This window comes from Macrotis lagotis, chromosome 1, assembly GCF_037893015.1.
Source record: "Macrotis lagotis isolate mMagLag1 chromosome 1, bilby.v1.9.chrom.fasta, whole genome shotgun sequence".
In the NCBI taxonomy this organism is placed as follows: domain Eukaryota; kingdom Metazoa; phylum Chordata; class Mammalia; order Peramelemorphia; family Peramelidae; genus Macrotis; species Macrotis lagotis.
In genome coordinates, this window is record NC_133658.1 from 115,301 (window position 1) to 137,533 (window position 22,233).

The 22,233-nt window shown below is 43.1% G+C and overlaps 1 protein-coding gene across 2 annotated transcripts; it reads left to right on the forward strand.

Annotated features, from left to right (window-relative positions):
* Positions 1–617: 617 nt before the first annotated feature.
* On the forward strand, positions 618–22,196 carry LOC141493158 (uncharacterized). Of its 2 annotated transcripts, none has more exons than XM_074194108.1 (4): positions 618–814; positions 7,807–7,933; positions 10,093–10,188; positions 16,402–22,196. In XM_074194108.1, exons 1-4 carry the CDS (start codon positions 716–718, stop codon positions 18,594–18,596), a joined length of 2,517 nt encoding a protein of 838 aa, XP_074050209.1. In that variant the 5' UTR covers positions 618–715; the 3' UTR covers positions 18,597–22,196. The 2 variants fall into 2 exon arrangements, with proteins under 2 accessions (XP_074050209.1, XP_074050218.1); XM_074194117.1 differs by lacking the exon at positions 618–814 and adding an exon at positions 990–1,067.
* Positions 22,197–22,233: the final 37 nt, after the last annotated feature.

Sequence of the window (22,233 nt, forward strand, 5' to 3'; positions counted from 1 at the left end):
TTCTGCTCCCCCTCGCCTCCGGCGGGGCCGGCTCCGAGGGCCTGGGCAGGTCTGCCAAAGGCGCCACCAACTCTGCCCTTTCCCCCGCCAAGAGGCCACGATGGGGGGATTCACACTGGTCCGTCGAGGTCAAACTACAGACATGTCCGTGTCTCCTCCATTCTCCAAACCTTGGCGGTCTATCAGGTCGGCTCCTCCGCGAGGCCTCCCACGGGTCAGGCCTATGGACTACGTTTCCCAGAAAGCACCGCGGCCCTCAGCGGCCGGCCTCGGCAGCCATGGAGACCGCCTCGACGCCTCGGGGGGGCCCGCGCGACTTCCGCTTCCGGTTCCGCTGTCTCGCCGCAGACTCCCGCCGCGTCCGCTTCCTGCCCCTCCGGTCGATCCCTGCCCCCAGGAGCCGACCTCCTGGCCAATCCGCGAGCCCCCGGAAGCCCCGCCCCCCGCCTCCCGCAGGCGCCCCGCGCCCCGCCCCCCGCCTCCCGCAGGCGCCCCTCCCCCCGCCTCCCGCAGGCGCCCCGCCCCCGGCCCCGGGGTCCACCCCCCCCTTGGCACCCCGTTTCTCGAGCCCGGCGGCCCTGGTGCCCCGCCTCGGCTTCTCCCGGGAGCGCCCTCCGCCGGGGGTCTCCCTCGCTTCCAGCCCCCGGGGCTCCGGCCGGGCTGGCCCTGCCCCAGGCCCCGGGGTCCGGCTCTGCCCGGGCGCCGCCCGGACGACATGAAGGCCCCCGGCGCGTGGCTGCTCCTCCGCGCCCCCCGCGCCGCCGCCTTCGGGAGGGGAGGCGCGCCCCCCGCGCCCCGGGCCGGGCCCCCCCAGGTAAGCGGGGGGTGGGACAAGGCCGGGCCCCGCCAGTGCCGCGGAGGCCGGCGGCGGGGGCTCGTGCGGGGCCGTGTCGGATCCGGGCCCGGGCTCGTAGACACGGGGGGCCGAGGCGCCCCCCGGCGGGCCCGTACCCCAGAGAGGTCGGGGGCGATTTGTACAAAAGCGGGGCGCAGCCGCTTCTGTGGTCCGTGGGACGGCCGAGGCTTGCAGGTGACTAACGGAGTGCCCCTGTGCTGTGTAAGAAATGGTGAGCACCCCGAGAAAATGACGCGACACCGAGTGAAGCGAGCAGGGCCAGGAGCGCGCCCCGGGGCGCCACGTAGGAGCGAGGTCCCCCCCGGGAAAGGAGATTTTGTAGAGCGCCGCGGACTGCGGGAATGCTTTCCCGATGTTTTGCAGGATGTCACTTGTGTCATGATTCCTGTTGCTCGTCTGAGGTTCAACATTCTCAGCATGGTGATTTATTTAATTGCAAGGGTCACAGGTGTCTTGAGAAAGTGGCTTTGAACATAATTCAGTTGGATGAGGCAAGTCACTTGACCTTTGATTGGGCCAAATAGATTCTGGGACAGTTTGGGTGTAACTTGTTATTTTTGCCAACCTTTAGAGTTTGGGGATATGGGACCATGGAGGGGAAAGGGCAGACACCCACTAAATTCATTATTCTATGGAGCAGCGGTCTCCATGCATGACCCTGCTCTCATCAAGGATGATTGCTCCAACTGGAAATTCCATAGCTGGGGGGCACATGGGTCAGCTCCACAAAAACAGGAGCTTGCCCTGGCTGCTAAAAAGAGGAACAAAGAGAGAGCGATATAAATTCTCTTACTAGCTAATTTAATTCTGTGATTATATATCTTCATCTAAAAGCCATCTGCATTTGCCTTGATAAGCAAAAAGTTCTTTCACCTCCATAGTTAGGAGAGGGGCTGAAGGGAGAGAATTTGGAAGTCAAAAAAATTTATTTATTCATTTATTTTTAGCTTTTTTTGCAAGGCAATGGGGTTTAAGTGGCTTGCCCAAAGCCACACAGCTAGGTAACTATTGAGTGTCTGAGGCTGGATTTGAACTCAGGTCCTCCTGACTCCAGGGCTGATGCTCTATCTACTGTGCCACCTAGCCACCCAAAAAATGTTATTTTCAAAAAAGAAAACTTAAAAAGGTAGCTGTAGAAGCAATTGCTAGGGCAAACTTGGCTTCATAATGCCATGTTAGAGTTGCTCATGTGCTTGTGTCTGATTGAAGAACTCTGGAATTAATGGGGAGCCCTGAACCTGCCTCAGTGACAAGATAAGGATTCAGTTAGTGATCCTAAATTGGAAGGAGGTTTGTAATTTTGAGGTCCTGCTCTTAAAACAGGAAGTAAGGGAAGAAGTCCAGAGAAAAAAAAGGAGGGGTTCAGTCTCTGCAGAATATGCCCTGTTGCTTTGGAGCTGGAGCATAGGTATCTGCCTGGAAGTGAGAGGAAAAACTGAGACAATCTAGTTCTCTTTATTGCCTGAGAGGTGTCAGACCCCTCCCCCCACAAAAGGGTGAGAATGATGGTATATCATATTCTTCACCTGTCCCATCATCTGCTCCCAAGCTGAAAGCATCAGGTAAGCCCCAATCTGGGAATGCCAGATCCACAGCCCCAGAGATTGACCAGCCTGGCTGAGATGCCCTGGACCAGGGAAGGAAGTGTTTCTGGGTTCCCATCATTTTGGATGAAGGAGTCCCCTTTTCAGAAGGATACTGTTGAGTAATTTGTCCATTCCAAAAGATATAGGTGGGAGCAGCTAGGTGGCTCAGTGGATTAGAGCACTGAAACCTGGAGTCAGGAGGACCTGAATTCAAATTCGACTTTAGACACTTCATAATTACCTGTGTGGCCTTGGGCAAGCCACTTAACCCCATTTGCCTTGCAAAAAAAAAAACCAAAACAACTTTGAGTTCTAAATTCTCTCCCTTCCTCCCTCCTGATCCCCCTTATTGAGGAAGCAAATAATTTGATATAGGCTATAAATGTGTAGTCTTGTTAAATATTTTCACCATAGTCATATTGTGACAGAAAACATAGACCTCATCCCCTACCCATCCACCCCCCCTTGCCAAAAAAAAAACTTCAAGAAAAATCAATTTTAAAAACTGCTTCAATCTGTATTCAGACATCATTAGCTTTTTCCCTAGGGATGGATAGCTTTCTTTATCCTAATTCCTTCAGAGTTGTCTTGAGTCATTGTATTTCGGAGAATAACTAAATCATTCAAAGCTGATCATCTTAGAATATTGTTGTTTACTTTACACACAGTCCATTTCACTTTGCACCATCTCCTGGAAGTCTTTCCCCACCTTTCTGAGAGCATCCTGCTCATCATTTCTCATGTAGCAGAATAACATCCCTTCATATTCACATTCCACAATTTGTTCAACCATTCCCCAACTGATGGTAAAGCCCTCATTTTACAGTTCCTTGCCACCAGAAAAAAAACTGCTACAAATATCCCTGGACATAGGTCCTTTTCCTTTGTGTTTTTCATCTCTTTTGGAATACAGACCTAGTAGTGGCATTGCTACATGAAAGGGCATGTATGGCATTATAGTCCTTAGGGCACAGTTCCAAATTGCTCTATAGCATTGTTGGATCAGTTCACACCTCCACCAGTTGTGCATTAATGCCTCATTTTTCCTGTATCCTCTTCAACATTTGTAATTTTCCTTTTCTGTCCTATTAGCCAATCTAATAGGCAGACAGTATCTAATAATTGTTGTAATTTGCATTTCTCTAATCCTTAGTAAGTTAGAACATTTTTAAAATACAGTTATATTTATAACCTCATCTAAAACCTGTTCATATCTTTTGATCATGTATCAATTAGGGAATGGCTCCTATTTATATAAATTTGACCCAGTTTGCTGTTTTAGAAATGAGGCCTTTATCAGAGGAATTTGCTTCAAAAATTTTTGCACAGTTACTAACCTATTCCTCCCCCACTCCTATTTATTCTGTTCTCTCCCCTTTCATACTGCCTACCTCAAAATTGTTTCTAACAGTTCCCTCCCCCAGTTTGCCCTCCCTTCCATCACCTTTCCCCCTTTCTCTTATTCCCTTCCTTTCTTGTTTTCTGATAGGGTAAGATATATTTCTATCCTCAACTGAGTGTTTGCTATTCCTCTTTGAGCCAGTTCTGCTTCCTACTCCATGTTCAATTGATTCCCTTACTATCAGTGAACTGAGAGCTCCAGAGGCTTCTGCAGCTGCTGCCGCTGCTTCAGTGACTCCCAGGTCTGGAGCAGCCTGGGCTGGACTGTCTCCACTCTTAGCCAGATGTGGGAGACCTTTCCAGTCAACCTTCTAGGTTGTCTTTGATGCTGCCACTGCTGCCTCCAATTCAGTGACCCTGCTGCCTCCTGCAAAGCCCCAGAAAACTAGGAGCTGGCCTTGGGAGCCACACAAAACTGGAGTTCTGTTGGGAAGTTTGTAAAACATGCTTATTAAATTTCATATTGTAGAAATACTACCTGGTTTACTTCTTTTTGCTTTCAAAGACTCATCTTTTCAAAGTATGTGGCCCCATTCTTTGTTCTGAGACTTCAGAGTGGTGGGTTACCAGGGTGGCAGCAGAAAGACTCCTTTTTCAGTGATAAACCACATGGTTTAAGGGTTTTGGGGGGAAGACCCATGGGACTTGGACTGAGGATGGGCAAAATGAGGGACAGGGTATGGGCCCGTACTCAGGGAGGCCAATAGCCTTTATTGAGTACTTGTAGGACCATCTAGTAGAAGAGGGTCCAGCTGGTTCTGTTTGGAGCTAGAAGGCAAAACATTTAGGCTAGATTTTCAGAGCAGTTCCCAAGAATCAGTCATCCAGAAGGGCTGTGGACTCAGTTGGGAGGGGGGTTTCCATGGGAGCCTGGGTGACCCCTTGTTAGGGAAGTTGTAGAAATTTCAGCCCTAGGACCTAGAAGTAGAACCAGAGAGGTCAGGACTTACTTGAGATCACACAAGCTGGAAGTCTCAAATTGCAGAATCACACTCAGGCCTTGTTTCTTCATTGAATTCTCTTGCCATGATCCCAAGCTCCCTCCTATTGACTCTGGTGCCTCTTCCAAACTGTGAGGTTCCTGATTTTTGGTAAAACACACTCTGTACTTCTTCCTGCTTCCAGATTCTCCTCATTCCAAGCCAAGCTAAGAATAAAAAGGTTAATGTTTTTATCTTATGTTTGTGCTTTATAAGTTTTCTAATCCATTGGAGGAGGTGAGAGATATGGAATGCTTCTAGAAAAGGGAGATGAGTGTCCCCTTTGGGGACTGGTTTTACGCTAGGCCTGCCAAGTTTAGGGGCCAGGTGAGATACTCCTCCAGCAGGTGACTGGGAAGAACAGGACATTTAGCAATGGGTCCTTTTAGAACTCATGTGGGCTTTGGGAGAACTGAGGGGTCCCCAGCTCCAGTCTTGGCTCCATTGATGACTAGCCTAACACATCTAAGCCTTTTTCCTGCTTTAGGACCTTCAGGGTCAGCCCTGCCTGCTTGTTAGGTGAATCAGAACAGGGATGGCTCCAGGGCTAGAGTTCTAGACCTGAGGCTTAGCAGCCAGGTGATCCTGGACAAGTCAATTTTCCCCTCAGTCTGTTTTGAGAATACCACCAGCATCCCAGGATTATGAGGACCAAATGAGATAGCATGGGTGAAACTTAAAGCTCACAAATGAGTTTGTGTTCTCATTATGAGAAAGAGCTTTGGGAGCAGGAAAGTGCAGGATAAATCTCTGTTCTGACAAGTATATGAATATGGCTCAGAATGAAGATTGATGGCTTAATTTCTTGGAGTTTTTCCAGTGTCTGACCAAAAAATTTGGGCTTTGAAGTTCACATTTTGGGGTAAAATTTGCCCTTTGGGAGTTGCCATGGAAAATTTATTTTAATAAGCCAATTTGTGCTAATTATATAGTTAGGAAGCAATTGGAAGGCATGGGTTACTTAATAGAAATATTCAGAATTAGCTTCAGAGTCACTACCATGACTTCTACACTGAGGAACCCAGATATATATATATATATATATATATATATATTAGTTATCTCACTGAGAGGCAAAGGGGAGTATCCTTTCCTTGATAGAGATTACAGCACATCCATGCTTGCTGCTCCTAGGCCATTCTCGTTTAGATCTTCCTATAAGTTTGCCCCACAAAGTCCTCCTAAGATACCAGAAGCCTTCATCAAGTTATATTGAAACCAAGAGCCCTTCATCATTGCCGAGACAGTCCCTCACTTCTTCCCTCTTACCACATGATTGGCCCCCTTCGATTTCTAGCACACATTTCTCCGATGACAGCTTCTACCTGGCTTCCCCTGGGTGATCCTCCCTTCCCATGGGGATGCTCACCTTCATGTTGGATGTCTCACAGCCTTCCCTGCCTCACCCCAGGAATATCACTGAAAAAGGTGGGCCACTGCTGAAGGAGAGCTTTGAGTCTGATTGCAGGACAGCTAGGTTGATGGACCAGACCTGGGTTCTGTCTGTCCTTAGGTATTTCACCATCTGGCCCCTTGGTGTTTTCCTTTGTGGTCAGCTGAGGGTCTGCCATGGCCTAAGCTGCAATGCCATCAACCTTCCCCCATAGCGAATCCCTCCAAGGACTGCACCAGCTGATGGTAACATGGTGAAAGCCAGAGTAGAGAATATCAGAATAAAGGATAGTGTTCTTTCAGGGAGAAGGAATGCAGGGAAGAACTTGACCTTTGATCCAAGAAGCAAGATGGAGCAGTGGAAAGAGCAGGAACCTGGGAGTCAAAGACCTAGATCTGAGCTTAGCTCAGGTGCTTCTTTTTTGGCAGGGAGGTTCCAGGGAGTCTTTCCTAACTCACCCCATCTCCATGATGGAGATATTAAATTAAAATTAAAGTAATGGAATTATTGAATACCTATAAAATAGGGTTAGTGTTACCAAAGTGTGGAGTAAAAACAAAACAAAAATAGAACATTGAACCTGGAGTCAGGAGGATTTGAGTTCAAATTTGACCTCATATACTTAATTACCTAGCTGTGTGACCTTGGGCAAGTCACTTAACTCCATTGCCTTGCAAAAACAATGTGGAGTACCATTTGGAAATCACAGGACTCAAGGACTTAGAAGGAATCTTAAAGATTATCAAATATAACTGATTATTTTCTTTCTCTTTTTTTAATTAGTCAATATTTACTAAGTACCTCCAATGTGCCAGTCACTAGACTAAGCACTTTTTTTTAACATTTTTCTTTTTTTTTTGTTTCCCCGTCCCTCAAACTGTATGATCACCATTATACATGTGAAATCATGCAAAATATATATCCATATTAGCTGTGTGACCAGGAGGGGAAAAAGGCAAGAAAAAGAAATTTTTTGGAAAAAAATCTGTATCTGTCTTTGGAGTTCCTCATTTCTCTCTCTGGAGAACCTTTTCCATCACGAGTCCTTTACATTGCCTCAGATCATTCTTGACCACTGTTGCTCTGCTGTTACTATGAACAATATTATTCCTGTTCTGCCCACTTCGCTTTGTATCAGTTCATTTAAGTCTTCCCTTTTCCCTGCTCATCATTTCTTATGGCACAGTCACACGCCATCACAATAATAGACCACAACTTGGTCAGCCATCCCCCAGCTGATGGGTATTCCCTCAATCCCCCTCATTTTCTGGATGAGGAAGGTGACTCCTAGTAGGCATGGTGATTTGTCCACCATCACAGTAAGAAGATTTGAACTCAGGTCTTGTGACCTCCAGGCCAGCCTGCTCCCTCCCTCCCCATGCTGTTTCCCTCACAAGGTTAATTCTTTAATTACACAGTTCAGAAGTTGTTACTGATGCAGCCAAAGCATTGATAGATATTTGGATGGATCTCAATGAGTCCAGAACCCCAAGAACTATACCCCATCCCTAGTCTCTGGGCCCTTTACTCCCAGTTCCACTTGAGGACTGGTCCCTGGACAAGCACAAACAAAGGCATTTGGTGTTTCAGGAACCAGTGACCTTTCAGGATGTAGTGGTGGTCTTCACGAAGGAGCAGTGGGCTTACCTGGATCTTTCTCAGAAGGAGCTATACCGGGACGTGATGTTGGAGACCTACCAGAACCTACTCTGCCTAGGTGAGGATGGCTTCCCCTTGGAATTCTCTCTGCCTCCCCCTCCCCAGCCCCCCATTGGGGTCTTTGGAGCTGTCATTTGTAAAAGGCTTAGGGAAAACTATTTGGCCTGCAGAGACCAGAGAGTCCTCATCTTCTTAGACCAAGGAACTCATTTCCTCACTCATTGAACCATGTATTAGGCACTTCCTGATTGCCAGTCCCATTGCTAGGTGCTGGGAGCACAAAGACAAAAGGAACCATCTCTGCTTTTCAGTAGTTTACATTCTATTGGGGACAGAAGGTGAACACAGTTAAATCAATATCATTAATTTCCAGGGAGCTGAGTAAAGACCTCAGTGCCTTTGATCATTGTGTGGAATGAGGCTCTTGAGCTGAGGAGTGTGAGTGGAGATGAGGACAGGGAATCAGATGGATATGACATCTGTGAGGGGGAAAGACTCAGGAGAGGGAAGGTTTGGGGGGATATCCATTGGGAAACCCCCAAGTATTGTGTGACAGGTTGGGGGTAGAGATCAGTCCAGAGGCAAGGTAGCTATCAAAAAATCATCGAGAGAGCAGAACATCACATGTTGAGGATAGCAGGGTTATGAACAGGCACAGAAGGAGAGGGGATTCAGGTGAATTAGATTATGTACCTTATCGGATGAGGGCAGAGAGAAGGCTGTCCTGGCTAGCAGTTAGGAGAGAGTGGTTCCAGACTAAGGTCAGATTACAAAAGCCTGACTCCAAGTCTGCACCAAGTTTACTTGTGAAAAGGAGTACGGATAGCAGGTAGTAGCTTGAGGTGATGGGGGGTCCAGGGGAGGGAGACCTGGGCATGATTGGGGCTCATTTGGACTTTCTCTTCCTGGGGAAAAATTCCACAAGTCTTGGGAAGACACCTACTGTGTGCAAGGGAGGAAAACCCCTGACAGTGAGTCAGACAACATATAAATCAATTGATCTGTGCACGATATTGTATCCATCCAGAGAAAGTAGAAAGTTGGGATTGTGGTTAAGGGGTCTAAGGCATGGGAAGCTACCTGGTGAGGCCAAGGAAGATGAAGAGAGGAGCATGGTCCAGGAAGGCTAAGAAAGACAGAAGCAAGGGACCAGGCCAAGGAGAGGTGTCAAAATGTGGTCTTTGTTCCAGGAGGTGACAGGGAGTGATTGATGACTGTCGGGTCAGGCCTGGACCTTAGGAAAATGGCATAGTCAGAGGATGGATATGGCACATAACCTCATTGCAGTATCCCAGCTGAGAGATGATGGGGAAAGCATATTGTAAGAGGCTTGAGGAGAGACAAGAGGGCTGGGGACAGCCATTACTGGGATCACACTGGAGAACTGGGGAGGGCCCAGGTGAGATGAAGTAGGATGAATTTATATGAGAACCAAGCCAAACTTTGTGACTTTCTTCAACTCTGTTACCTGGCCCATGTATAAGAGGTAGGTGATTGGTCAGAACAGTCCTACCATTCACCCATCCCAAGATGTGATTGATGACATGATATGGAGAGAGGGGTTGGGGGGTAGAAAGGGGGGCTCAAGGGTTTCTCAAGTCAAGGACCAGAGGGTTAAGAGATAGAGGTGAGAAAAACTTCACAGGCCAGAGTCATGGCTAGGAAAGAACTGAGGAGAGAATGGAGAAGAGCCAGGAGAGTGAGGGGCAGATAGGATGATAAAAGAGAAACGCTTGTGAGGGTGGACAGGGTCAAGGGTATGGCCCCCTTTGTGTGGAGCCAAGGTGGAGAGTGGAGCAGCCAAGTTTGGGTCCCCTCATTGTGAAGTGTGAGGGCAGGAATGGAGATGAAGACAAAGACTATGAGGAAGAATGTCCTGGGGCTTCAGAGATGAGGACCACAAGGGGATGGATTAGGGAGATAGATTTGTGCAGCCTGCACTTCAGAGGTCCTGTACCTGACCAATCCTAATACATCTGAGCTTAAGAGATCATGAATGAGACTGGAGTCCCACCCTCTGGCACCTACTTGACCAGAACATGTGGTGTCCTTGTGCAGTGAAGGGACTTCCTGGGATTGCTCTTTTGGTTTTCTTGACTCTGTTTTATCTTTGGCTCTCTTTCCTCTTTTTTGGGGAGTGATTCTCGGAGATCTGAGCTTTGTTGGAACCTTCCACAATTCTTTCTTTACCCCAAGACTCCTATTTCCTTTGAACAGGACTAGCCATGTCTAAGCCAGAGGTGATCCACCAGCTGGAGCAAGGGGAGGCACCTTGGAGACCAGAGGGGAGATTGCCAGCAAGCTGCTGTCCAGGTGAGTGAGGAACTGACCTCCTGGCAGGGGAGTCCATGGCACCAGTATATCTCTCTGCTGGTCAGTCATAGAGCAATCAGTCCCGTCTATAGCCCAGACCTATGGGAGAAAGAAAGCCCAGGTTGTCAGAAAATGGAGGGTCACTCAGTGTGACCTCAAGAAATCAGCAGAGCTCTTAGGACCCTAAATGGGGATCCAGCAGGGACCTTGGGGGCTGTTGCTATCAACTGAGGCCCCACACAGTGTGAGGTGACTCGGCCAAGTTCATTCAGACAGCCAGAGGCAGAATCAGCATTTCACCCCAGATCCTGTACTCCTTTCTCAGAACCAAATTTCTGTCCCTCCTTCCTGTGATAGAATATCTCAGTCTGCCCCTCTTAGAACGATGTGCCAGTTAACCTTTTACTTTTTAAAAACTCTCTTAAAAACCCCAAGAAAAAGTATTCCCAAAAGAGAATTCCTTTCTAAGCTATTTGTTTTGAAGTCACATTCACTTCCCAATTATCAGCCTCCTCCCAGAGAATTCTCTTTCCATTTCAAGATCCCCAAAGAAGCAGCAATCTCTACTGGGAGAATTGTGACTGCATCAGAAGCTTCCCTTTTTTTAGAGATTCTTTTTCATGACTGGAAAGTCCCCGTGGCCTTTTCTCTGTTCCACCAGCAAGATGGTGACATTGGCTCTTTCCATCTACCTTTTACTGTCTTTGCCAACTGGATGAGAGAGAGGTGATAAGCCCTAGTTTTATTTTCATTGAATTTCAGGAGTAGGGATTTGGAACTTTTTTCCTCTTAAAAAGAGAGTTTTTAACCTTTGGGAAAAACCTAATGAGAAAAAACTTACTCTAAAATGAATTTCCTATAGATTTTGAATATTAGACTTCTTTCTGAATTACTTGATGCAAAGATTTTTTTTCACAGTCCATAAGTTTTCTTAAATTCAAATTTTTTATACTTAAAAATTATCTGTCCTTTATAACCATTAGTCTGTTCCAATTAATTTTAAAAGATAGGACTTTCTCTTTTTCCCCTATTTTTTTAAAAGGATGAGAACTTTTATTTAGGTCATTTTATTCCTTGTTGTAAGATGTTGGTAAAATCTATTTTCTTACAGAATGCTTTCTCATTTTCCCACTAGTTCCTACTGATTTAAAGCTCCTGTCCTAGTAGTTTGTGGTTCAGTCATTTCAGTTGTTTCCAATTCTCCATGACCCCATTTTAGGGGGTTTTCTTGGCAAAGATACTGGAATAGTATGCCATTTCCTTCTCCAGTTCATTTTACAGATAAGGAAACTGAGGCAAACAGGGTAAAGTGCCTTACCAGATTCACATAGTTAATAAGTGACAGAGGTTACATTTGAATTCAGGTCTTTCCAAATTCAGGCCCAGTACTCTATTCCCTGTGCCACCTTCTGTGGATTCTAATATATTTCACTGATTTGCATTTTTTTCACCCACACCAGTCACTTTTGATAATTATTTCTGTAAAAGGTATCTTTTTTCATAACTCTTGTCTTACTAGTGAATAAATCAGAATTCCCCTGCATCTCTCTTAACACTTCCTGAATTTTTTCATTCTCTCTCCTCTCTCTCTCTCTCTCTCTCTCTCTCTCTCCTCTCCCTCCCCCCTCTCTCCTCCCATTTCACCCTTCCTCTGTCTCTTCTTCCCTCCTTATCCTCACTTCTTCCATCCATATCTTACTGCTCCTAAATGTGTCCTGCATCCTCACTCCTGACCTCTGCCTCCTCCATCATCCAAGGCCATTGGCCATGATCTGACTCTTCTCTCCTTCCTTCCCCCTTCTCTTGAATCCCTTTTCTCCTAGTCCTGCCACTGGTGGCACCTGGTCCAGCCACGGTCCTGGGTGAATCCCTCCAACTAAACCCTTTGCTCCTATTCATGAACTACTAAATGGGATTGGACCCATTACAGATTTTGTTACCCAGACTTTCCTAGACCCTCTTCATTCTGGTGTCCTCCTTCTTTTGATTATTTCCCATTTATCCTTTCTACAACTTGTCTAGACTTGCTTGCATGTCCCCCCCCCCCCATAGTAAGCTCCTTGACAGCAGGGACTGTCTTTTGCCTCTTCTTCTTATCCCCAGGTTTAAGCACATAGAAAGCCTTAATAAATGTTGGTTGACCAGTAACCTTTGCTGGGCCCATCAGTTCTCCATGCTACTCACCACAGCAGCTATTCCTTAGGCCTCCTCCTTTATTCTATTCTCCTCCTCACCAAGGCCAAGCCTTCAGCAGGTGCCTTTGATCCCACCCTCTCCAATCTTCTCCTGTAGATTACTCTCTCCTTCATGTCCTCCCTCCACCAATCTTCAGGCTCTCCTTATCTGCTAGTTATTTCCCCATCCTTAGAAAACCCTCACTTGATCTTACCATCCCCTTCTCATCTCAACATGGCAAAGCTATTTCCACTTCTCTCACTTTCCTCTAACCCTCTGATATCTGACTTCCAACCTTTCCATTCAACTCCAGAGTTGACAGTCTTTTATCGGTCCTCCTTCTTTTGACCTCTCTGCAGCTTTTGGCACTGTGGATCACTCTCTCATCCTGGTTATTCTTTTCTCTACTCCTAGCTTTTAGGTAGCTGTTCTTTCCTTTCCATCCATTCCTTTCATGCTCCTACACCAGCTCTTCATCCCCACCATTAACGGTAGTATCCTTCCAGACTTTGTCCTGGACCCTCTTCTTATTTCTACTTTCTCTCTGGTGACCTCTGTCATGTCTCCAAGTGATACTCAGATCTCAGATATATTTATTCCCTTAGCCATGGTAAAATCATATTTGTAGATGCCTTTGGTCATTTATCTATGGAAGGATGGTACATTTTGGTACATTTGAGCTACCTCTGCAAACAGATCTATCAAATCTTTCATTTACCAACTATTTTTCTATGGCTTAACAATGCTGTTTGAGTGATATAGAATAGCTTGAGATGTGATAATGCTAGGCTTCCTACTTTTCTATCTTTTTTCATTAATTCCTCAAAATGTTATACATATTTATTCTTTTAATTTTTTGTTTTATTTATTTTATCGTTCTTATTTTTCATGAGGTATCCTTGTGGCTGTTAGATTGGTATAAAACATTAAATTTAGAGATGAATTTAGGTATCATCCATTTTATGGAGATGTTGCCAGTCATTTTGGCCTTTATTTCTGTAAATATTGCTTTATACTTTTTCATAATTAGTACTTTTATATAAATCCTAAAGGTGAAATGTGGAACCAAGGGCAAGGTAACTTGGTACCATGGAATCAAGGTAGCCTGACCTGTTCTTGTAGAGCCCATTGGGGTCACCACTGCCTTTTCTAGACATTGACTAATTATTCCCTTAATGATTCATTTTAAATGAATTCATTTGCTAGAAAATAAATTCAAGATCTTATTCTATCATTTTCAGTTTATATTCCCATTTTTTTCCTTGAAAATCCTGCTACTTTCCATCTCTGACTTACATCTCTAGTACTTTTGATCTCTCAGACTTCTTTGGCACAGTATTTACATGTTTCAGGGATTTGGGGGTTGTTTTGTTTTTAGTACCTGAAGTTGCCCTAGACCTCATGACTCCATCTCTTCCAATACTCTTTCTCTCTCCTTCATGATGAGTATATCAGCTTTTTTCCCCTCTTCTCCCACTGGATGAATCACTCTTTGTTTGGCCAGAACTACAGGGAAAACTGAAGAACAGTTTGCCTGAGAATGGGCATAGACCGGTATTTATACCAAGTAGCCCAGTGAATGCCAGTGAAGAAATATTAAAGGTCCTAAAAGTCCTATTAGAATGAAAAAAAGTAGAGCACGGGAATGGAAGAAAATTCAGAAAAGAATGCAGAGGAAAAGGAATGGAAGTAATTCTAAAGGATAAGATAGACTATTTCTTTTTAAAAAAAATTTTATTTATTTAAGGCAATAGTATCTTGCCAAAGGTCACACAGCTAGGCAATTATTAAGTGTCTGAGGTCAAATTTGAAGTCAGGTCCTCCTCACTCCAGGACTGGTACTCTATCCACTGTGCCACCTAGCTACCCCAATAGACAATTTCAATTCCATAAAATTCAAAAACTTTTTCAGGAAAAAAACCCTAACCAGAATAAAACAAGAAATTCTTTTTAGAGAAAATCTATACTTCAAAAATGTCTAATAATAGTCTGGTATATAAACCATGTAGGAATTTGACCCAAGTATTAGAAGACTAGAAGCTATCCTCTAATAGATATGTGGTCTCATGGTGTGAAGAACAACAGCTCCCCTCTGCTTAGAGGAAAACTCTATAACCAAACACTGGGCAGAGGTGATTCTAAAACTAAAAGAGATCATTTCAGTGATGGCATAGAGTTTTCAAATGTTCACACGCAGAGATTAGGATAAGCAGGTGCAGAAGTTTCAATTTAATCTAAACATGAGGACATTGGACTCAAATATATGACAGAGGGGCACCTTTCAGTCATCATGATCACAGAACATGAGTAAACACTTCTTTAAAAAGAAAACTACAGTGACACAAAATCCATTCCGCATTATGAATACTAAGTACAGCTAGCACTTATATATTACAGTAAGTTCTGTAAAATGCTTTATAGATAGCTCATTTTGTTCTTCCAACAGCCTGCAGAAATGGTTCAATTATTATCCCTATTTTACAGATGAGGAAACAGAGGCAGACTGAGGTTAAGTGATACACCCAGGGTCACCCCCTGGAAAGGATATGAGGCTGGATTTGAATCCAGGTCTTCCTCACTCCAGACCCTGTACGGAATGCACTGTGGTGACCTTTAGTTGCCAGAATGAAAGAAACAGTGACGTAAATGTCTCAAAAGTGTCTATTGACCATCCTTTGTTCTCAAACTGACATCAGGAGGGTGATGTCTTGACTTGGTAGTGCATTGGATTTAAGTGAGGTCATCACCCTTCTCCACAGTCATCAGAGTCCTGTGGCAAGAAATATTCAAGACGATGGCTCCAGATGTAGTGGGAGACCTTGGTCTAAGTGCTAAGTTAGAGTTGAAATAAAAATTGCCTCATTTTCCTTCCCAAAAAAATCAATCTGGGAGGGAAAGAGGTGGTGTCTCACACTCATTGGGTTGTCATGATGACCCTTCTATTCTCCTTAGACATTCAGATCCTCCATTTCATTAGATTCAGGTGTTTTCCTTGACTGTCTTCCGTGCTTTGTGTCCTCTCCCTCTCCATCTCCACCTCCTGGCCTGCTTCAAGTTTCACCTTAGATCTTACCTTCTACAGGAAAGTTTCCGCTCTTAATTCTAGTACCTTCCTCTCTTAACAATCTCTTATTTATCCTGCATCTATCTTGTATGTTTGTTTGTTGTGTTTCCCATCGTTAAAGCATGAGCCTCTCAAGGGCAGGAACTATCTTGTGTCTTTCTTTGTATCCCCAGTGCCTAACACAATGTCTAGCATATAAGAAATGCCCTCAAAATGCAGAGTGACTGACTCCAATCTTCATCCTGATATCCTGTCGGAACTATGTTTTTATCTTTGCCTCCCAAGACATAGAAGTGCCTTATGTGTCACATATTGAAAATGGGCTTCTCAGACTCATTGTTAGTATTTTCATTATCATAAATATAAGAAAGGCTTAGAATCAGAATCAGAAATTTGCAATGAAACTGAGAGATAGTACAGGCAACCTTCACCTAATACAAGAAGTTCTTCCAAAACAACCATCAAGGTTCTTCTTCAATATTTCCAAGAGTTGTATATATCCTCCATTGTATAGAAACAAAAAGACTATGGGGTAGAAATGACAGTTAAATTTCTTTTGTTTCAAGCACTGGTTAGTTGGTTATCCTTGAACAAATCACTAAAATTATTCTGAATGTCACAGTTTTCTGTTGTTCCTCCCTCAGAAGGTGGTGGTGAGGGACAATGGGAAACCTTTGTTTAGACTGGACATGACTGTACCAATAAGGCTTCTTTGTCCCCCCCCCCCTTTTTTAGGTTTTTGCAATGGGGTTAAGTGGCTTGCTCAAGGTCATACAGTTAGGTAATTATTAAGTGTCTGAGGCTGGATTTGAACTTAGGTACTCCTGACTCCAAGGGCGGTGCTCTATCCTCTGTGCCACATGTTCTCCCTTTTAAAATTTAGCAATAATTGTTTCTGGAACAGGCACAGAATAAGTACTGGGTGTACAGCAAGTGGATACCAGGGATATTTCCATTTTCTTTCTTCTTTTCAGGTTGGGAGACTGGGCCTGAAAATAAAGAGTCAATTTCGGAACTGAATGTTTCTGTGAAGCACTTATTCCAGGACAGATGTCCAAAAGATGGTCTCTGTCTCTCCAAAAGGAGAGAAGCCTGGGACTGTGGTGCCAGATTAGAAAGGCAGCAAAGCATGGAGGACAAAATAAATGTCACCCAAAGGAAAACTCCCAATACAATGATGGATTGTATAGGTGATAAATATGTCCAAAGTATCAGTCTGGAACCAAAGTTTTTTGTACAACATAGAATATCTCTAGAAAAGGATCTTCTCAAATCCAATATAGGCAGAGATAGCTTTATTTTATCTTCAGAATCAAGGAAAGATGACAAAATTTGCTTTAGAGAGATAGTTTCTACATCTGAATCAAACTTTATTACATATCCTCAGTTTTATTCTGGAGGGCAACCTAGTAAGTCTAATGAATGTGAGAAACCCATCTTCCTAAGCCCAACTATCAGTTCCCATCAGAAAATTATTGGAGAGAAAACTCTTAAATGTAATCAATCTGGGAAGGCTTCATCCAGAACCATAGAAGTAAATGAAAATCAACACATTTACAAAGGAGAAATACCTTCTGAATATAGTGAATGTGGGGAATCTTTCAACCACAACTCATCCCTTTCTTCCCATCAGATTCACCCTGAGAGAAAATCTTATGAATTTTTGAAGTCCTTCCTCCAGAGTTCACCTGAACTTCCTCATCACCAGAAAATTCATAATGGAGTAAAGCATTATGAATGCAATGAATGTGGAAAGAGCTTCAGCCAGAGAGGATACCTTCCTGGACATCAGAGAATTCATACTGGAGAGAAACCTTATGACTGTAAAGAATGTGGGAAGGCCTTCCGCCTGAGAGAGCACCTCACTCGACATCAGAGGATTCATACAGGAGAGAAACCTCACAAATGTAATGAATGTAGGAAGTCCTTCCACCTCAACACAGATCTTACTCGACACCAGATGGTTCATACTGGAGAGAAACCTCACAAATGTAATGAATGCGGGAAGTCCTTTAGCCAGAGAGGCCATCTTACTGTGCATCAAACAATTCATACTGGGGAAAAACCTTATGAATGTAATGACTGTGGAAAAGTATTTCGCCTCAGAGGTCTTCTTACTAAACATCAGACAATCCATACTGGAGAAAAACCTCATGAATGTAATGAATGTGGAAAAGCTTTCCACCTAAGAGAACAACTTACTCGACATCAAGGTATTCATACTGGAGAGAAACCTTATGAATGTAAGGAATGTGGGAAGGCCTTCTACTTGAGTACAGAACTCACTCGACATCAAAGGATTCATACTGGAGAGAAACCTTATGAATGTAAGGAATGTGGGAAGTCCTTCCACTTGAATACAGACCTAATTGGACATCAGAGGATTCATACTGGCGAGAAGCCCTATGTATGTAAGGAATGTGGGAAGGCTTTCCATCTGAGAGCCCACCTTTCTCGACATCAAAGGATCCACACTGGAGAGAGGCCTTATGAGTGTAATGAATGTGGAAAGGCCTTCCACCTGAGCTCAGATCTTACACGGCATCAGAGGATTCACACTGGAGAGAAACCTTATGAATGTAAGGAATGTGGGAAGGCTTTCCTACTGAGCACAGATCTTACTCGACATCAGAGGATCCATACTGGAGAGAAACCTTATGAATGTAATGAATGTGGGAAGACCTTCCACCAGAGAGAATATCTTACTCGACATCAGAGAATTCATACTGGGGAGAAACCTTATGAATGTAATGAATGTGGGAAAGCCTTCTGCCTGAGAGAACAGTTTACTCGACATCAAAGGATTCATACTGGAGAGAAACCTTATGAATGCAAAGAATGTGGAAAGTCCTTTCGCCTTAGAGAACTCCTTACTCTACATCAAAGGATTCACACTGGAGAGAAACCTCATAAATGCAATGAATGTGGGAAGGCTTTTAGCCAGAGAGGACATCTTACTGTACATCAGACAATTCATACTGGGGAAAAACCTTATGAATGTAATGACTGTGGGAAGGTATTTCGCCTGAGAGGACTTCTTACTAAACATCAGATAATTCATACTGGAGAAAAACCTTATGAATGTAATGAATGTGGGAAATCCTTCAGCCTGAAAGGACACTTAACCCGTCATCAGAGTAACAAAAAGCATCCCTTCCTTATAAATTGATCTACCTAGGACTCTTGTGGCTTGTATAGCTATATTATGGAGATAAGAATTAAAGCAACTAAATAACTGGAGGGTATTCAACTTTTGTAGATTTTTCAGATTGGCATAATAAAAAGGATAATTCTTAAAGAGAATAATCTTATGAAATTTATTTACATATTGTAACACTAATCAAAATAACAAAGGATTTTGGGGGTTTTTTCCCCTTACAGAAATAGATGAAGTTATTGGTTAATTGGCTGTTTGCCTCTTGTCCTTCTTTATTGAAGAAGATCAAAATGACATCATTGTGTTAGAGAGAATTTAAAGTGTGCCCAACTGTGGTTGATCAGAGCAATTCAAGCTCAGAATGTGTGAATACCTGGGGTATTGCATATCTTGCATATCTTATGTTTCCTTTGAGCTGCTTCAATTCTGCCTTACTCAAAGAGCACTCTGATGAGGGCCTGTCATTCTGGGTGGTTGGTTCCGTGCCAGTGCCTCCCATGCTGCATAATCAATTCCAAAGTTCTTAAGAAAGAGCTTCAGGGTGTTTCCTGTATTGCTTCTTTTGTTCCTCTTATGAGCACTTGCCCTCTGTGAATTCCTCTTAAATAGTCTATTTGGCAAGCATATACCTGACATTTGAACAACGTAGCTAGCCTATCAGAATTGTACTCTCTGTGGTACCATTTGAATGCTTGGTAGTTTAGCTCAAGAAAGGCCTTTGGTGTCTGGTATCTTTTTCCTGCCAGGTGATCTTCAGAATTTTCTTGAGACAATTTAAATGGAAGTGATTCAGTTTCTGGTATGGCACTGGTAGACTGTCCTGGTTTCACAGGCATACAGCAATGAGGTCAGCACAATGGTTCTGTAGTAGAGTAGTAGAGCTTCAGTCTTGTAGTCAGTCTAATAACCCCTCTCCCACACTTTATTTTAGAGCTTCCCAAATATTGAGCTAGCTCTGGCAATACGATTCTTAATCTCATTGTCAATGTGAACCTCCCTGCAAAGGACACTGCCAAGGTAAGTGAACTTACCCACAGTATTCAAAACTTCCCCATTTACTGTAATCAGTAGTTCCATATAAGGATGATATGATGTTAGCTGATGGAGCACCTATGTTTCTTAGTCCAAAATGAGCACAAGCAGCAGAGAATCGACCCATACTTTGTTGTGAGGGATTATGGAAAATTATATCAAAGTTTAGTTGCTCAGAGAAGTTCATCAATATAGTATATCAATCAATGACTTGCTTGCCCAGGTTCTGGATAGTGGATAATGCTTTCTTGATTTCCCAGGCACTGATGGAGTGAAATAAGTCTGTGTTCTTGCTCCCATGGTTTTTAGCATGATGTTTTCATCCATGTTATCAAATGCCTTAACTGAAGATGAGCATGACTTCAAGATCAGCTACTGCACTAATGGCAAATTCTTCAACTTGAAAACACTACAAGCCAAGACCACAGTGGAAGCAGTGTTGGTGCAGGATCTTCTGTTTGCCTCTGAACCTGAAATGCAACAGAGTGTGTATTGATTCTCTGATGCTTGTGCTAACCCAGGTGCTCCATCAGCCAGCACCACACCATCCATATGTGAAACTGTCGGTTATAGCAAATGGAGAAGTTCTGAATACTGTGGACAAGTTCACTTATCTTGGCAGTGTCCTTTCCAGGAAGGTTCACATTGATAATGAGATTGACACAGGTATTGCCAGAGTTTCCAAAAGAAAGTGTAAGAGAGAAGTATTAGACTGACTACAAAGTTCTACAGAAGCCATTGTGCTGACCTCATTGCTATATGCCTATGAAATCTGGATAGTCTATCAGCGCCATATCAGGAAATTGAATCACTTCCATTTAAATTGTCTTAGGAAAATTCTGAAGATCAACTGGCAGGAGAAAATGCCAGTCACTGAAGTCCTTTCTTAAGCTAAACTGCCAAGCATTCAAATGCTACCACAGAGAGTACAATTCTGATAGGCTAGCCATGCTGTTCAAATGCCAGGTATATGCTTGCCAAATAGACTATTTTATGAAGAATTCACAGAGGGCAAGTGCTCACAAGGGGATCAAAAGAAGCAATACAGGAATACCTTGAAGCTCTCTCTTAAGAACTTGGGAATTTATTATGCTGCATGGAAGACACTGGCACAGAACCACCCAGCATGACAGGCCCTCATCAGAGAGTGCTCTTGGAGTAAGGCAGAATTGTTTTGGTAGAATTGTCATTTTTATTATATTAGCTTTACCTATCCATGAGAAGTTGATATTTGCCAAGTTATTTAAATCTGATTTAATTTGTGTGAGAAGTGTTTTATAATTGTTTTCAAAAAGATTCTGAGTCTGTCTTGGCAAATAGAGTCCCAAGTATTTTATATTGTCTGAGGTTACTTTGAATGGGATTTCTCTTTCTAGCTCTTCCTGCTGTATCTTGCTAGACATATATAGAAAAGTTGAGGATTTATGAGGGTTTATTTTATAACCTGCAACTTTGCTAAAATTGCTAATTGTTTCCAGTAGTTTTTTGGATGATTTCTTGGGATTCTGTAAGTAGACCATTATGTCATCTGCAAAGAGTGAGAGTTTTGTCTCTTCCTTCCCAATTCTAATTCCTTCAATTTCTTTTTCTTCTCTAATTGCTGGCGCTAACATTTTTACTACAATATTGAATAGTAGTGGTGATAATGGGCACCCTTGTTTCACCTCTGATCTTATTGGGAATGCCTGTAGCCTCTCCCCATTGAATATAATGCTTGTTGATGGTTTCAGATAGATACTGCTAATTATTTTAAAGAACAGTCCATTTATTCCTACACTCTCTAGTGTTTTTTAATAGGAATGGATGCTGTATTTTGTCAAAAGCTTTTTCAGCATCTATTGATATGATCATACGATTTCTGATAGGTTTGTTGTTGATATAATTGAGTATACTAACAGTTTTCCTAATATTGAACTAACCCTGCATTCCTGGAATAAATCCTACTTGATCATAATGTATTATCCTGGTGATAACTTGTAATCATTTTGCTAAGATTTTATTTAAGATTTTCGCATCTATATTCATCAGGGAAACAGGTCTGTAATTTTCTTTCTCTGTTTTAACTCTTCCTGGTTTAGGTAACAGCACCATATTGGTTTCATAGAAAGAGTTAGGCAGAGTTCCATCTTTCCTTATTTTTCCAAAGAGTTTATATAGAATTGGAACCAATTGTTCCTTAAATGTTTAGTAGAATTCACTTGTGAATCCATCAGGCCCTGGAGATTGTTTTTTAGGGGCTTCAATGATGGCTTGTTGAATTTTTTTTTCTGAGATAGGATGGTTTAGGTATTTAATCTCTTATTCATTTAACCTGGGCAACTTATATTTTTGTAAATATTCATCCATTTCACTTAGATTATTAAATTTATTGGCATAGAGTTGGACAAAAAAATTTCAAATTATTACTATAATTTCCTCCTCATTGGTGGTGAGTTTACCTTTTTCATTTATGATACTAGCAATTTGGTTTTCTTCTTTCTTTTTTTAATCAGATTAATGAGAGGTTTATCAATTTTATTGGTTTTGCATAATACAAACTTTTCGTTTTATTAATTCAATAGTTATTTTCCGTTCGATTTTATTGATTTCTCCCTTAATTTTTTAGAATTACTAATTT